The following is a 16,039-nucleotide window of genomic DNA, read 5'->3' as shown; positions in this document are numbered from 1 at the left end:
AGGTCCTACAAGAGAGGGGGTGGTCCTGGACTTAATTTTAGGGATTGAAGCCGGGCAAGTGGTAGAGGTATCAGTGGGGGAGCATTTTGCAGATAGTGATCATAACTCCGTTAGATTTAAGGTTGTTATGGAAAAGGACAAGGATGGGCCAGAAATCAGTTCTAAATTGGGGGAAGGCCAATTTTAATAAGATCAGATATGATTTGGCCAGAGTGGACTGGGAGCAGCTATTTATAGGTAAATTTGCATCAGAGCAGAACAGTCATTCAAGAAGGAAACAGGGAGAGTACAGGGCCAAAATATTGCAGTAAAGATAAAGGGTGGGACCAACAAATCCAGGGAACCCTGGATGTCGAGGGATATACAGGATTGGATAAAGAGAAAAAGGGAGGCTTTTGGCAGATACCGAGGGTTCAAAACTGCAGAAGCCCTAGAGGAGTATAGAATGTGTAGGGGGGAACTTAAAAAGGAAATTAGGAGAGCAAAAAGGGGGCATGAAAGAACATTGGATTTTCCTTTATTTTACCTGCCAAAGTTATTTTACAAGTACATTAAGAGTAAGAGGATAACTAGGGAAAGAGTAGGGCCCATTAAGGACCACAGTGGTAATTTGTGTGTGGAGCTGGAAGACCTAGGTAGGGTTCTAAATGAATACTTTGTGTCAGTGTTCACATGTGAAAGGGACAATGTGGGTATGGAAATCTGGCAGAACGTCTGTGATATAATTAAAGAAATTAGCATAGAAAGAGAGGAGGTCCTAAGTGGTCTGGCAGGCTTAAAAGTAGATAAATCTCCAGGCCTGGATGAAATGTATCCCAAGCTGTTGTGTGAGCCAAGGGAGGAGTTAGCAGGGGCACTGGCAATGATTTTCAATACCTCTCTGGCCACAGGAGAGGTGCCAGAGGACTGCAGGGCAGCCAATGTGGTACCATTATTCAAGAAGGGAGGAAGGGATAAACCAGGGAACGGCAGACCAGTCAGTCTAACCTCAGTGATGGGAACTATTGGAAGCAATTCTGAGGGGCAGAATTAATCTACACTTGGAGAGGCAGGGATTAATCAAGGACAATCAACATGGTTTTGTTAAGGGGAGGTCATGTCTGACCGATTTGATTGAATTTTTCGAAGAGGTGACCAGGTGTGTAGATGAGGGCAATGCATTTGATGTAGTCTACTTGGACTTCAGCAAGGCTTTTGATAAGGTCCCACATGGGAGATTGATAATGAAGGTAAGAGCCCATGGGATCCAAGGCAATTTGGCAAATTGGATACAGAATTGGCCAAGTGGCAGGAAGCAGAGAGTGATGGTTGAGGGGTGTTTTTGTGACTGGATGCCTGTATTCAGTGAGGTTCCGTAGGGATCAGTGTTGGGTCCCTTGCTGTTTGTGGTACATATAAACACTTTAGACTTGAATGGAGGAGGGTTGATCAGTAAGTTCGCGGATGACATGAAAATTGGCGGGGTGGTAAATAGTGAGGAGGATAGCCTTAGATTACAGGAGGATATAGATGGGCTGGTTAGTGGCAAATAGAATTTAATCCGGATAAGTGTGAGGTGATGCACTTGGGCAGGACAAACAAGGCACACGAATACACGATGAATGGTAGGACCCTGGGAAGTACCGAGGATCAAAGGGACCTTGGTGTGCATGTCCACTGGTCCCTTAAGGTAGCAGGACTGGTAGATAAGGTGGTTAAGAAGGGATACTTGCCTTTATTAGCTGAGGCATAGAATATAAGACCAGGGAGGTTATGCTGGAACTGTATAAAATGCTGGTTAGGCCACAGCTAGAGTATTGCGTGCAGTTCTGGAATCCGCATTATAGGAAGGATGTGATTGCACAAGAGAGTGCAGAGGAGATTTACCAGGATGTTGCCTGGGCTGGAGAGTTTTAGTTATGAAGAGAGATTGGATAGACTGGGGTTATTTTCCCTGGAGCAGAGGAGATAGAGGGACATGATTGAGGTGTATGAAATTGAGGGGCACAGATAGGGTAGACAGGAAGGAACTTTTCCCCTTGGTGGTGGGATCAATAACCAGGGGCACAGATTTAAGGTAAGGGGCAGGAGGTTTAGAATTTTTCACCCAGAGGTGGTGGGAATCTGGAACTCTGCCTGAAAAGGTGGTAGAGGCTGAAACCCTCATAACATTTAATAAGTATTTGGATGTGCACTTGCGATGCCATGGCATACAAGGCCTGGTGCTGGAAAATGGGATTAGAATAGTTAGGTACTTGTGTGACCGGCGCAGGCTCGAAGGGCCTTTTTCTGTGCTGTAGACCTCTATGACGGTTCATAACCTGGGTGTCATATTTGGCTCCAAGATAAGCTTCTGATCATCTGCAACATCACCAAGACTGCCCTATCCCCCTCCGTAACATTGCCCGATTTGCATCGTCTCAGCTCATCTGCTGCTGAAAATCTCACTGATGAATTGTTACCTCTAAACTTGACTATTCTAACACGCTCTTTGCCAACCTCCACATCCTACCCTCTGTATACGTGAGGTCGCCTAAAAGTCTGCTGCCCATGTCCAAATTCGCACTTAGTCCTGTTCACCCAACACCCCTTTGCTTGCTGACTGACAACAGCTCTTGGCTAAGCAATGTCTCGCTTTTAAAATTGCCATCCTTGTTTACAAATACCGTCTATGGCTTCGCCCCTCCCTACCTCTGTCATCTCCACCAATCCCACATTCCTCTGCAGTATCTGTGCTCCTCTAATTCTGGCCTTTTGGGAATCCCTGATTTTAATTGCTCCCATTGATAACTGTGCCTTCAGCTGCCAAGGCTCCAACCTCTGGAATTCCCTCAATGAACCTTTCCGCATTCTTTCCTCCTTTAATTAACTCCTTAAAACCTACACCTTTGACTGATGGGTGGACTGTGACTGAGTCAGGTTGATTCCAGAGATCTTTAAAAATGGCGAGCAGGGCCTGGATGTGGAAGATCAACCCCCACCATTTCTGACAGACCCCATATTTGCCAGCAGGGGAAGGGAGCAGAGAATGTATCACACAGGAAGGAACCTGAACTCAGCGGGGCCATTTGTAATTAGTCCTCAGTTCAAAGAGACCTCATTTTCACTGATCCAAGGGCCTTAACCTGCAATTTGGGAGTCACAAATTGATGGAGTAGATGCAAACTTTCTTGAAGGGTGGATAGGGTTTGTTTAATGACATGATCAGAACGTTTTAAAATCCCCATCCCTTTAAACATGGAGGAAAAAAAACAGGCTGAATCTGTCAGTTAAAAAAAAATCCTCTGCTGGGTTGCTTTGATTGACAGGCCATCTGGTGTAGGTTAAGGGGGAAAAAACCATTTGTAGAGTTCTTTGTTGACATTTCCCCGGAGTTGTTATTGCAACTCAGCTCACTGAATGCTTAGTTGAGTTTCAAAAGCACTTATCTCAGCAGAGGCTGTGTTCACATTTTGATTGACAGTTTAAGGAAGCTTTAAAAGAGTTAGGTGCCTTTGAAGTAGTTACTGCATAGAAGTTTGTTTGTTTTGCTAACATTGAACACAATGAGATTTAAAATCTTTGAATGGACTTCATGAATGGGAATTTTCTTCCAGTATCAGTTGTGCATGAATGAGGGCTGTATTACATTGTTAGAAATTATTGTTTTCATCTCCACATGGCTCCTGAGGTCTCCCCCTGGTGAATACTGGATATGAAGGTGGAATGGGGTATGAGATGGCATGGAGGTGCCATTGGGAGTGGGTGGTGGATGAGCAGGTGTGAGGGGTGAGGGCTAGTGGGCTTAACAACTTCTAAAACAACGGGGACAAGCCCCAGAGAATCGAGGTGGGCCTTCTAACCAGTCTGCCTCGGTACTCACCCACCCTTAAGGCTACCTATGATCTGCTTCCGACTCGAGCTACCTGCTTTGGTAGTGAAAATCTAGTCATATTTTGATCATCTTTCCTGGTATCCTTTGTAGCTGGGTGTCAAATTCTGCTTTACTACACTCATGTGAGGTGCCTTGTATTTATAAAGCACTGATAAAATAAAATGTTACAAGTGTTTGTTGTAACAACGCTTCGAAAAAAAAATCTTGCAGGCTTCAAACTTCTCAGTTTCAGTGGAAAAGGCCCTAACTTCAAGACTTTTTCATAATTACAATTTCGCAGGTACATAACATCCTGCGATTATACCTTTCCTACTGATTTTATATCTTTCCTAAAATGGAATGTCCAAAACAGTATATAACATTGCCAACTGTGGCCAAAGATCTCTTGGAATACAACAGTGCCTCCTTGCTTTTGTACTCTACTCCTCTCAATACAATATAAAGTTGCCATTTGTCTCTTGTACAGTATTATCTACTCTCACTGCTACCTTTAAAGACTTGTGCATCTGCACATTAAGGTCCCTCTGTTCAATTATATTTAAAAATCTTGCCAGTTAAGGTATATTTTATTTCTTATATACTTACTTCAGGATGTATTACTTCACATTTCTCTCTATTAAGCCGCACCTGTCACTTACCTGTCCATCCCGCCATCTTTGAACATCCTCATCACAATTTGCCATATATTTAATTTCATATCAGCAAGTTTAAATATTGCCTAGATATTCCCAAATTCAGAGAATTTACGGTATGTACCAAAATAAAGGCAACTCCAAACTAAAGCCCTTCGGAACCCACGGAACCCAATATCCTTCCAATCCGAGAAACCTTTATCCATTTCATTAGTCTTTCAACTATCTGTCCATTTGGCCACAATAATATGTACTATCTTTAGCATAAGTCTCTTATTTAGTACTGTATCAAGTACTTTCGAAAATTTAGATAAAACTACATTCACCACATTTCCTTTGTACAGACTCTGACCTCTATAGAATATTCTGACGAACAGTCAAGTATGACTTGCCTTTTAGAAATCTACACTAACTGGCCCAAATTAACTAACATTTCTCCAACAGTTAATAATTTCATCTCATATTATAAATTCTGCAATCCTACAGTCCTATGACATAACTTTCCTTTCCACAGAATTTTGACTTTAGTCAGGTCCTCATTTCTTTCTTCAGAATCTTTGGACACAAACATACAGCTGCAAACCATGGACTACTGTATCATCTGCAACCTATAGTTAAGTCAGTCACTTCAGAGTGACAGAAAATACATCTCCATCTGTCAAGCTGCATGTATTAGCACTTTCAAACATGCTCCAATCTTCAAAGCATCATTACCTTAATTGATTTCTGAACAAAGATCTTTGCCCCTTGCCCACAGCCTTCCATTTTCAAACAAGAGTGGAAAAAGCTTCTATTTTAACTGTACTTGTTTTTAAAAGGATCCCAATTTCAAGTGCCTTTACATTTTAAGCCCCTAAAAGATAAAATAAAACAAGATATTCAGCTTCATACTTACTCTATCATGCAACAGAATCTTATACCATGTGCAACCGCAAATGCGAGAGATTATTTCTTGTTTTGAAAATTTTGATACTGTAACATATCCTTAGGTCACAGACATTGCAACAATATCAACCTTAAAATCAGCAGCATTAGTATTTGTAGATACAGATGAGAAAAGAACTTGCAATGTCAAAAAGCAGTGTGAGTGCACTGCAAACTCAAAGATTACTTCTTCTTAGTGATGTTCAGTAGGTTTTCTACAATCAGGTCACTTTCAGACAGTATTCTGAGGTGCAATTTAACCAACATCTAGGATGGCAGCAAATTTTAACAAGGGACCAGGTGTACCACTGAAGTTAGAAGGACTCAGCATTCACCACTTTATTCTCCTGAATAATTTTGATGTGCCATTGTACTAACAAAGGTCAGCAAGGCACAGGTCAGCAGACATAAGTCTGCAAAGACTTATAAATAACTGAAAGTTATCTACTGATACTGCCTGACCTGCTGAGTATTTCTAACATTTTCTGTGTTTGTTTCAGAACCTGCAGTATTTTATTTCTCAGCAAGACATCAGGTGATTGGATCCTAAACCTTGCAAGCAAAAGAATGAAATTTAGAGCAAAGCTTAGACATGCATTGAAAAGATTTAACAATTAGATTCAAATATACTCCATGATGCCCCCTAAAAGTTGCTTCCTAAAAGGGGGTATTTGGTCACCTTTCTCAAATCGTACAATGATCCTGCTGAACAAAGTCTATGTTGGGCGAGAATAGAATCAAGGTTACTGTGATACCTGTTTGCAGTGAAATGCCTGATGTCAAGATCAAGGTTCAGACATGACAAACAGCACCTCTGATAAGTTAGTAGAGGGCAACCAGCACCTACTGATTTTTAAACCAGTTAGTGAGCAATATCTTCAAGAGAAATAGCAGCACCATTTGGCAAACAAAAAGCAAAATACCGCAGATTCTGTAAATATGGAATAGAAACAGAAATACTGGAAACACTGAGCATATCAAAGACTTTGTAGAGACAGGATGATAGAATTAATGTGTCAAGTCAATGACATTGCATAATACCAATAAAATTTCAGTTTTTGTTTATGTCTGGGGAAGGGAAAGACAAGGTAATAACTGAGAAACTCGAAGTAATTTTTGTGATGTGCAGTAGACACCATAGTTATTCATTATTTTGGTCAAAAAATCTTTATGGAATTATTAAACTAAAGTTCTGGCTTATATCTTATTAAAAAAAAACACCACCGCATTCCGCCAACTTTTGGAATAAACATCATGTATTAACATGCTGTGTGTCCATTTATATAGTATTAAAATTGTGCAAGACGCATACTTCCTGTCCAAAATGTTTACTTCCTTTTCTGGCAACGTACCTACTTTAACAGTTCCCATTCAGTTTTGCTATGTTACCTGTTGCAATGTTGTTGCAGACTTCGATAACTAGGTAGCTCTGTTAAGTGAATATTTGAAGTCTCTCTCCCAACTCCATTGACTTCTTGTACATATAAAAGCATACTCATGAACTTACTGTGAGCATCATCATAGCCAAATTACTTGTCGTTAATGACAATGAGACTATAGTCTTCCCAGCTTGTAGAAGTCATGTGGCAATTATTTCGTTGTAATCCATCCCCACATCCAAAAAGATCGCACATAGTTTGGCAACAATTACTTCCTGGGATAACTGTCAATTTTAAAACTGCATTACACTGTTACAAATGAGAAGAGCAGGCTAAAAATCTATAGGAGATTGAATCTTTTTCATTTCCATTAATTGCAATCACTGAACCAGATGTGCCATGCAAACTTGTGAAATGGATTGAGTACATTTATTCAAGTTTCTTTGTACAGAAGAGCACATTGGTTCTTTAATTTTGACAACATGAACCACCCCCCCCCCCCCCCCATAACCCAATACCTGTAACTTATTTGTGACTCATTTTGTTGTCAAAATCAAATATAGCTGACATATTTACCACGTTATCAAAACATGCTGTAACTTTTCTTGATTCTTAAAATTTAATGTACAATTCAAATCCACCAGTGAAAAACCCATGTTGTATTTTCGCCAAATGATCTTTTTAAGATCAGATATTAGCTGGGAAAACTTAGCCTATATTTTAGCCTCTTACTTACCAAAGAGGTGGTCTTGTGGCACAGTGTCAGCATCTCTGCCTAAGTCAGAAGTTCCAAGTTCAAGTCCCACCTCAGGACTTGTTAGCCAAGGAAGATGCATCCATAACTCAGCTAAACAGGTTGATTATCAACCTTCAAATTCTTGCAACACATGCCAATGGCAGGCAGTAGGAGCAGGAGAAATTCCTGGTCAGCCAAGTAATGGAAATAAAGTTGAAGCTGCTACCATCACTATGCATAGCTCCATACTACAGCATACATGTAAAAACGCATGTTGAAACAGCAACTCAGACTCCTGAGTAATCTGTAACGCACCACCAATTTACCAAAGATACTAACCAAGCTCTAACTTGCTCTTGTCAATGAAGGAGTAAATGAAGAGCTGCATGTCACTCTTCATTCACCTAGACATATGAGGGAGGACATGACCCAGTCACTCATTGAAACCATTATAGTAACTTGAAGTTTAACTCTTTTCTCTAGGTAAGGTACTATCTTAACCCTGATTTGGTTTCACCCTCTATCCCCATTGATTCCAGGTGTTGTATCAAAGTCTGGGTGCATAGCACTGTGCGAACCCTCTTTTAATGTTGCATTCATTCCACAGGTGGCAGTGTGTCAGGGCTAGCAGTAAATTTTCACTATTGTCTCAATTTCAATTGCACCCTGCTACATAGCGCAATTCCCAAGTTCTGTTTTATACAGAACTGAGGGAAACATTAAAATAAAATCAAATGTAATCAAAAGATATATATTAAGTAATTGGCGTTACTTTTAATTTTAAGAGTCACATACTTTAAAAAGTCTCAACTTTTGAAAGAAATGTGTTCCACAACAAATTATGGACAGCTGATAGGTCTAGTCTTATTCCTACTCAATGGGACACAGTCCAAGTTCAGGTTTACTTACCTCCAAATTCTCTCACTGAGCAGGACAATCATTCTCTGCTACATAACAGAGGCTGCGATTGTTACTCCTCCTCAGATGTTGCAACGGAAGGAGGTTTGTGAGGAGTAAGACAAGTACTAGTGAAACTAAACGTATTGGGTACTTGGGATTGTTTTGTGTCTTCACAAACTCTTCGTTTAATCAGTCTGATTTAAGAGAAGAACCAGTAAGTGCATGGGCATTAACAATCAGGCAGAGAGACGGTCACTTAGCAACTGGAAGGCCTGTCTCCTCACCACCCCCCCCCCCCCCCCCACCACACGGCGCGCGCCTTGTCTTGGAGTACTCACAATCAAGGTGCTTCTTCTTAGGGCCCATCACTTCGTGTGTAGTGGCTTTACAGGCCGCCTTGGTAACAGCCGAGCCGGTGACACTGTGCTGGGCCGCCGTGATCCGGTCCGTGATCGACTGACCCGACATGATCCGATACAAACGAGCCTTCCCCAGGTAAATAGGCGACAAAAAAAAAATCTTCAGAAACTCCCACTTCCTGTCCACACACGGACGAGATATATTTTTAAAAAACTGACGAAGAACGTGAATTGAAGAATTTAAAGGGAGGGGGAAGGATTAAAAAAATACGTTATTTTTTTTCCAAAAAAAAAGCCGTGCGCGTGATCCCAAAAAAGAACGTTTTTCTTTTCTTCCTTAGAAAACTCGAAGCGACGTGATTAACCGACAGAACAGGTGCGATTTTCACACATGTCTGGTTTCAGAGTATTTGACGGGACTCCCGGTGATAATTTCCGAGGGTTTGAGATTCCTCCTCCTCCCCCCTCCCACCGCCCGCCCGGCTTTTCTTCCGCTTCTCGGGCGGGGACTGAGCGCCAAAATGGCGACTGCGGCGCTGGGAGCTGCTTTGTCAGGTGATGGAAACGACAGGCAGGGATTAAGGTGGAACTGCAGCAACTACTCAAAATAACTCCCTCTCTCAGGTTAGGCTGCCTTCAGTAAACAGTATTTTACACTGAAGAACAATTTTTTTGAAGCAATAAAGTTACTCAGTCGTTTGTTTTATTCATGTTTTAAATGGCGAGGATAAGGCTAATTTGCGAATTGGGTCTCGTCCAGTACTTTTTAAAGGGATAGTGATTTTTGTCGAAAACCATTTAGGCAAACGTGTGGACAGCCACGCATGCAGCAAGGCGACACGATCAAACCTCATCCGTGCAGCTGATACTTTCGATTGACAGCGACGGGTTTTGACTTGAGTTGTTAGTACTTGTCAGTGTTCCGTTCTATGGTTTCCTGTCACTTACTGTGGTACTGAGCCATGCGTAAGTACATAATTTTATGAAATAAAATGGGACACTTCCGACCATGGAACTTGGGGGGTGCGGGGTAAAGTGCTTATGAGGAGTGGGTGAATGCTGGTGACCATCAGAACAGGGACCTTGAGAGCGGGGTGGCATGGTGGCAGTTGGTAAGCGTGAAAGCAAAAGGGATCTAGAGACCATAATAACAAGGGCAGGACTTTGGAATTAAATAAAACGTACAACTTGTTGAGTCACTTTAACGTGTCTCTGCTGACAGACTCACTCACTTGCAGTCCCACTCAAACTCACCCTGGAGATTCACAGGATTAGTCTCCCACAGGCTGTCCTAAAATAAGGAACAACCCCTTAAAATAAGGGACAGTTGGTCACCCTGATAATATAGACTGAGTAAAAGGTCGCTTGACCAAACAAACCTGCTATTTCCAGAATCCATGCATTTACTTTCCCAATCTTCCCTAAAAAGAAAAAAAAAGTCAGTGTTTGTAATCTTTAAAATCGTCAACACGCTTGCATGTAAACAGTGGCTCAGTTGATAGCACCCTTGAGTCAGAAGATTATGGGTTCAAGTTCTACTCTAGGACTCAAACATAAAAGTCAGCACTTCAACCTAGTACTGAGTACACTGTTGGAGGTGCCATCTTTTAGTTGAAACATCAAACAACTGCCCTCACAGGTGAACGTAAAAGATCCCATGGCACTATTTTGAAGAAGAACGAGAGGAGTTATCCTTGGTGTAAAAACAGAAAGTGCTGGAAATATTCAGTGGGCCTGGCAGCATCGTATTTGCAGCACATCTTGTTTTTATTTCAGATTTCCAGTATCTGAGGTATTTTGCTTTTATTTTTATTTATTCCCCCAATTAACATCCCAAAACAGATTATCTATCTGGTCATTGCATTGCTGTTCGTGGGACCTTGCTGTGCACAAATTGCATACTGCTTTCCCTACATTATGAAAATGAATACAATTCAAAAGTGCTTCATTGGCTGTTTACCCCTTTGGAATATCCTGTGGTCTGGAAAAGCACCATATAAATACAGGTTTTTTTTTTCCCCTCAATTTTATAAAAACATTTTTGAAAATTGAAATCTACTGGATTGCTCTAGTGCTAATTTACTTTATTCTGAATTTCTTGGAACTAAAAAAGTTTGACTTTAAAAATGCACATAGAATCCATAGAACGGTCACAGCACAGAAGGAGGCTATTCAGGCCATTGTGTCTGTTGGCCCTTTGCAGGAGCAATTCACCTGTGCCACTCCCCTGCCTTTTCCCCATAGCCCTGCCGATTTTTCCTATATTTTTTCATATCACCAGTCAGCACCCTTGAAGAGTTAATGTGGTTTATTATTATAATTTATAAGCCTAGGGGGCAATTTCTTATGTGTATTTCCATGCACTCTTTAAATGCTTTTGATAGCAAGAACAGATTCAGCATTATATGTGGTCAACAATATCAAGTGACAATGTTTAGGTTTTTTAGTAGTATCTACAATCAAGTAACTATGTCATTCTGTAATATTCATACCAGGAGGTATTAAGAATGGGTGGCATCGATGGAGAGCATGGGCCTGTTCCACCTTAATAAAAGTGGGTGTCTCTTGAATTTTCAGGCCTCACATTCCTGAGAAAAGTTTCATAATCACACACAAACCAGGACATGCTGTTTTACCACAGACAGGATGGTGATACAGTTATTATCTGGTAAAACACATGATGTTCTCACCCATCATACTATATGACTAACACATATTTTAGACTTCCATGCAGCAATGAAGTTCTGCTCAAAAATTGAAGTCTATCTTGAATATAAATCATGATAAACGGTTTTCAGTTTTTCTCTTATAGTTACCCTTCCAATTAATTTATCTTTAGAAGAATCTGTAGTGACATTGTAAACAAATGTGTGCAGATTTGCTTTGATATTTTTATCAAAATCATAAGAATTCAAAAGGAAGTTCTGATCAGATCAGAGCAATTTTTTCTACCTTTATTTGTGATGTCACAACATGCAGCAATGAGAAGAAATCATCTCCATAGATGTTAAACAAAAATTTTTTTTGACAAAAGCACAATTTTTGTATCCATGTTTACATATTTCTCTCTTCTGTATCCAAGCATACCATGCACTTACCTCAATGGAGAGGAATGTGTCCTCACTTCCGACCACTCTTCCAATGCAGTTGTGAAACAAGCATTTTTAAGAATGGGATGACATAACTGTTCTTCAGATTTTCCTGTGATCTCTTCCTAAAGCTAGTGGGTCTAAGATTGGAAACTCAGCCAATGATTGGATTGTGCCATACCAATAAGAAAGAAAATGCTCATATTTATATTGTACTTCAGTACATCCCAAAACACCTTACAGACAATTAAATACTTTTTGAGGCGTAGTCTCTTGAATTTTTGGAAATGCGGTAGCCAGTTTGCGCTCATCAGTGTCCCAAAAACAGCAACAAAATAGTGACCAGACAATTTATTTTAGTGGTGATAGTTGTGGGATAAATATTGCTTTGGATTACACTTTTGGAGTGTAGTAATTGTTAGTTAGCTGCTCGAAAAGTAGAATTTTAGATTCCTGGGAACAGGTTCCTATTAGCTCTCAGCACCGAGGGATGGCATGAGAGAAGGTTAAACCTAAAAAGATGGAAGAAAACTCCTTTGGTTGTCCTTAAATAGTGTCATGGAATCTTTTATATCCACCTCAGAGGGCAGGTGGGGCCTTGCTTTAACATCTCATCTGAAAGACAGCACTTCTCATTCAGATGAGAGTGCTGCCACTGAGCCATGGCTGATATCTATTCTCTCACCAAGTGCAACCCAAAAGGTTTCAACATAGCACACTATTAATGCTTCATTTTTAACATTTGTGCTGTTTCTTTTACTCCAAAAGCAAATCATTGTGAAAAGTGTTTGAAATATGTCAATGATGTAAAAAGACATTATAGAACTGCAAGTCCTCCTATGCCTTTCAGGTGCCAGGAGGGCTATGCTCTAGGCTATCAGGAGAAAATTAATTATTCACTTTCTAATTTTCTTTTTTTCTGTATGAGAAATTGATTGCTGTTCTTCAATCTGCAGCCCCCCCTGCCCCCCCCCCCCCCCCCCCCAACCGATAGCATGGTTGAGAGACTGGGGTAGATTTTCCATCTGCATTTACTTATTTACTTGAATAACACCAGGAAGTCAGTGTACTCCAGTAGAAAATCCTGCCTAGGGTAACACCATGAGCTGCCTCTTTGTAGTTTCATAACAAGGGTAGTTGACCCTAGTAATCAAAGAGAACATCTACTTGGTGCCAATGGGCAATCTAGACCCTTCCAATTACATTATGATTGTTGCAGAATATGTTTAGTAACAGGTGATTCAGTGTTTGAACTTGCATGTATAGGAACATAGCTTTAGGTGACATTATCTTGTTATTTCATTGTACATAGTAGAAAGGAACAGATAATCTTAGTCAGACCAGACTGTGGCTTATCTAATGAATTCTTCGAAATTATATATGCCAGTTTTGTCTTCCCCTCCCACAAAAGTATTCTGCCGATCATATGTTTTTGAAGATTCGCACCTCCCTGCTATTTGGAATGGTCATTTTATTTTGTTAGGGAAAGAGCTTGAAAAGTGCAAGTCTTTTTTCTTCACGATAATAACAATTGACACAATGATTGAAGTTCAATGTAATTTATGTGAATATATTACATTTAAACACATCGCATTAACTTAACATATATAAATGGATCTTCTACAGTCATGCTAGTAGGATTTTTTGTTCCTTTCTACTATGTACATTAAATAAGATAATGTTACCTAAAGCTATGTTCCTATACATGCAAGTTCAAATACTGAATCACCTATTACATTATGATTGTTGCAGAATATGTTTAGTAATTGGAAGGGTCTAGATTTTCCCATTGGCACCAAGTAGAAATTTTCTTGATTACTAGGGTCAACTACCCTTGTTATGAAACTCCTCATGGTGTTACCCTAGGCAGGATTTTCTAATGGAGTTACACTGATTTCCTGGTGTTGCTCGAGTAGATGCAGACTTAAAAACTGTTGAAGCTCCCCACTTGCTCTCCAATGGGTGTCTGACTAAAATATAATGATAACCCTGATCGTGTAAAATCTGTAGTGGACAAAATGCTGTTATTATGAACCTAACGACGGATCAACACAATACAGTTTAAACCACACATCTGCTCTATTTTTGAAGTTGCTGTACCATTTATGCATAAATAACAACAAGGATCATTAGCTTCACTGAGATAAAAACAAAAAACTACTGCGGATGCTGGAAATCCAAAACAAAAACAGAATTACCTAGAAAAACTCAGCAGGTCTGGCAGCATCGGCGGAGAAGAAAAGAGTTGACATTTTGAGTCCTCATGACCCTTCAACTCAGTTCTGTTGAAGGGTCATGAGGACTTGAAACATCAACTCTTTTCTTCTCCGCCGATGCTGCCAGACCTGCTGAGTTTTTCCAGGTAATTCTGTTTTTGTTTTGTCATTAGCTTCACTGTTATTTTAACAGCAGAAACTGACCTGAGAATCTTCAAAGGTGAGGTGAGAAGGCTGGAACAGGGTGGAAAAGACAGCAGAGAAGCAGGGCCACACACCGGGTTGAGATTTCATGGATCAGGATCACACCACATTAGGTGATGAAAGGTACAACCAGCCGGGGATACTTCAGTAAGGGGTAAGGTGGCATTAACCGAATGTTAAATTTCCATCAAGGCCATGATGCCAATGTAATTATCCGCAATATAGTTATGGAAGTAAAGGGTTTCATTTGCAAGTGAATGGACATTCTGGAGAGAGATATGGAGAGGAGTGCTGATTGTTGATCTGCGAGAAAGGTCCACAAGGTAAGCAGTGGGAAGAGTGAGTAGTACAGGAAGGAGTTAGCAAATTTAGACTCTAGTGGTGTGCTACATGAGAAGAGGATGGTATAGTTGAGGTTCCTGCTTGTAAGGAAACAGCAACAAATATCTTGATGGCCCTTCTAAGAATGCCAAAAGAAGCACAGAAGGATGCAATGGGATTTTCCAGGAGGGAGTCAAACCTGGGACCATGGCAGGAGAGTAGGAAGGTAGAGTACTAGGGAAGCGTTGGAGGGGGTTTGGGTGCAAAATATCCAAGATGGGCGAAATGAAGGAAGACATGACTGAGTAACAGGAAGGGGAAGAGACAGAAAAGAGAGGTTTAGAGGGATAAAATAGCATGTTGGAAGCAGCAGCCAAAATGCAAGTGGACACATGGGAAATTTAGATTTTTTTTTATTCGTTCATGGGATGTGGACATTGCTGGCTATGCCAGCATTTATTGCCCATCCCTAATTGCCCTTGTTCAGAGGGCGTTGAAGAGTCAACCACATTGCTGTGGGTCTGGAGTCACATGTAGGCTTGCAGATTTCCTTCACTAAGGGACATTAGTGAACCAGATGGTTTTTTATGGCAATCGACAATGTTTTGATGGTCATCATTAGATTTTTTTTTTTATTCCAGATTTTTCATTGAATTCAAATTCTACCATCGAACCTGGGTCTCTAGATTACCAGTCCAGTGACAATACCACTACGCCACCGCCTTCCCTTCCCATAGAAATGGGAAAGATTACAAAACAGGGAACAGAGAGTAGGGAGGAGACAATCAGAGAGATTCAAATGTTAAAGTTAGAGGTTCCATGGTGGGCAAAAGTTGACTTATAGCTTGGAGCACCAATAACCTAATGTCCTGGTTCAGAGACAGGTGGGATGGAGGCGTGAGTCCTGTAACTGCTTGAAGGGCAATGTATCAGTGGATTCATTTGTGGAAAATGGAGAGCTAAGGAAGCGTGGAAATTTGAATATTAACCAGCAATGATTTCATCCAGGGTCCCATGGGAGTGAGCAGTCACCTCAGTGATTAAAAGTGCACATCAACAGATCCAGTATATTAATGGAAGAGAGGCGACTGAGAGAAAGGGAAAAGGATGGCATTGGATGACCAAGGATAGAGTTACAGAGAAGAGTTCAGGAGGGAGCTGCTAGCCTTGGAGCCATCAGGAATGTCCAAAAAAATTTACACCATGTTGGGAGGTGGTAGCGTAGTCACCGGACTAGTAATCCAGAGGCCCAGGCTAATGCTCTGGGGACATGGATTCAAATCCCACCATGGCAGCTGGTGGAATTTAAATTCAGATAATAAAAATCTGGAATTAAAAGCTAGTCTCAGTAATAGCGATCAAGAAACCATTGTCAACTGTCGTAAAAACCCATCTGGCTCACTAATGTCCTTTCAGGAAGGAACTC

The 16,039-nt window shown here is 40.8% G+C and overlaps 1 protein-coding gene across 9 annotated transcripts in view; it reads right to left on the bottom strand.

The window, feature by feature from the left end:
• LOC144683868 (phosphatidylinositol-binding clathrin assembly protein) overlaps positions 1-9,340 on the bottom strand; it is a 148,945-nt gene extending 139,605 nt beyond the window's left edge. For 8 of the 9 annotated variants that reach the window (XM_078547382.1, XM_078547384.1, XM_078547385.1 and 5 more), the window contains exon 1: positions 8,763-9,340. In XM_078547382.1, the coding sequence (XP_078403508.1) occupies positions 8,763-8,892 (130 nt within the window). In that variant the 5' untranslated portion in view covers positions 8,893-9,340. Of the gene's footprint in view, positions 1-8,433; positions 8,559-8,762 lie in introns of those variants that run through there. The other variant, XM_078547386.1, reaches the window with a different exon arrangement.
• Positions 9,341-16,039: the final 6,699 nt, after the last annotated feature.

The sequence above is a fragment of the Cetorhinus maximus genome, chromosome 8 (assembly GCF_964194155.1).
Source record: "Cetorhinus maximus chromosome 8, sCetMax3.hap1.1, whole genome shotgun sequence".
Taxonomy (NCBI): domain Eukaryota; kingdom Metazoa; phylum Chordata; class Chondrichthyes; order Lamniformes; family Cetorhinidae; genus Cetorhinus; species Cetorhinus maximus.
The sequence above is the reverse complement of the archived record's forward strand: the minus strand, read 5'-3'. Positions and strand labels throughout refer to the sequence as shown.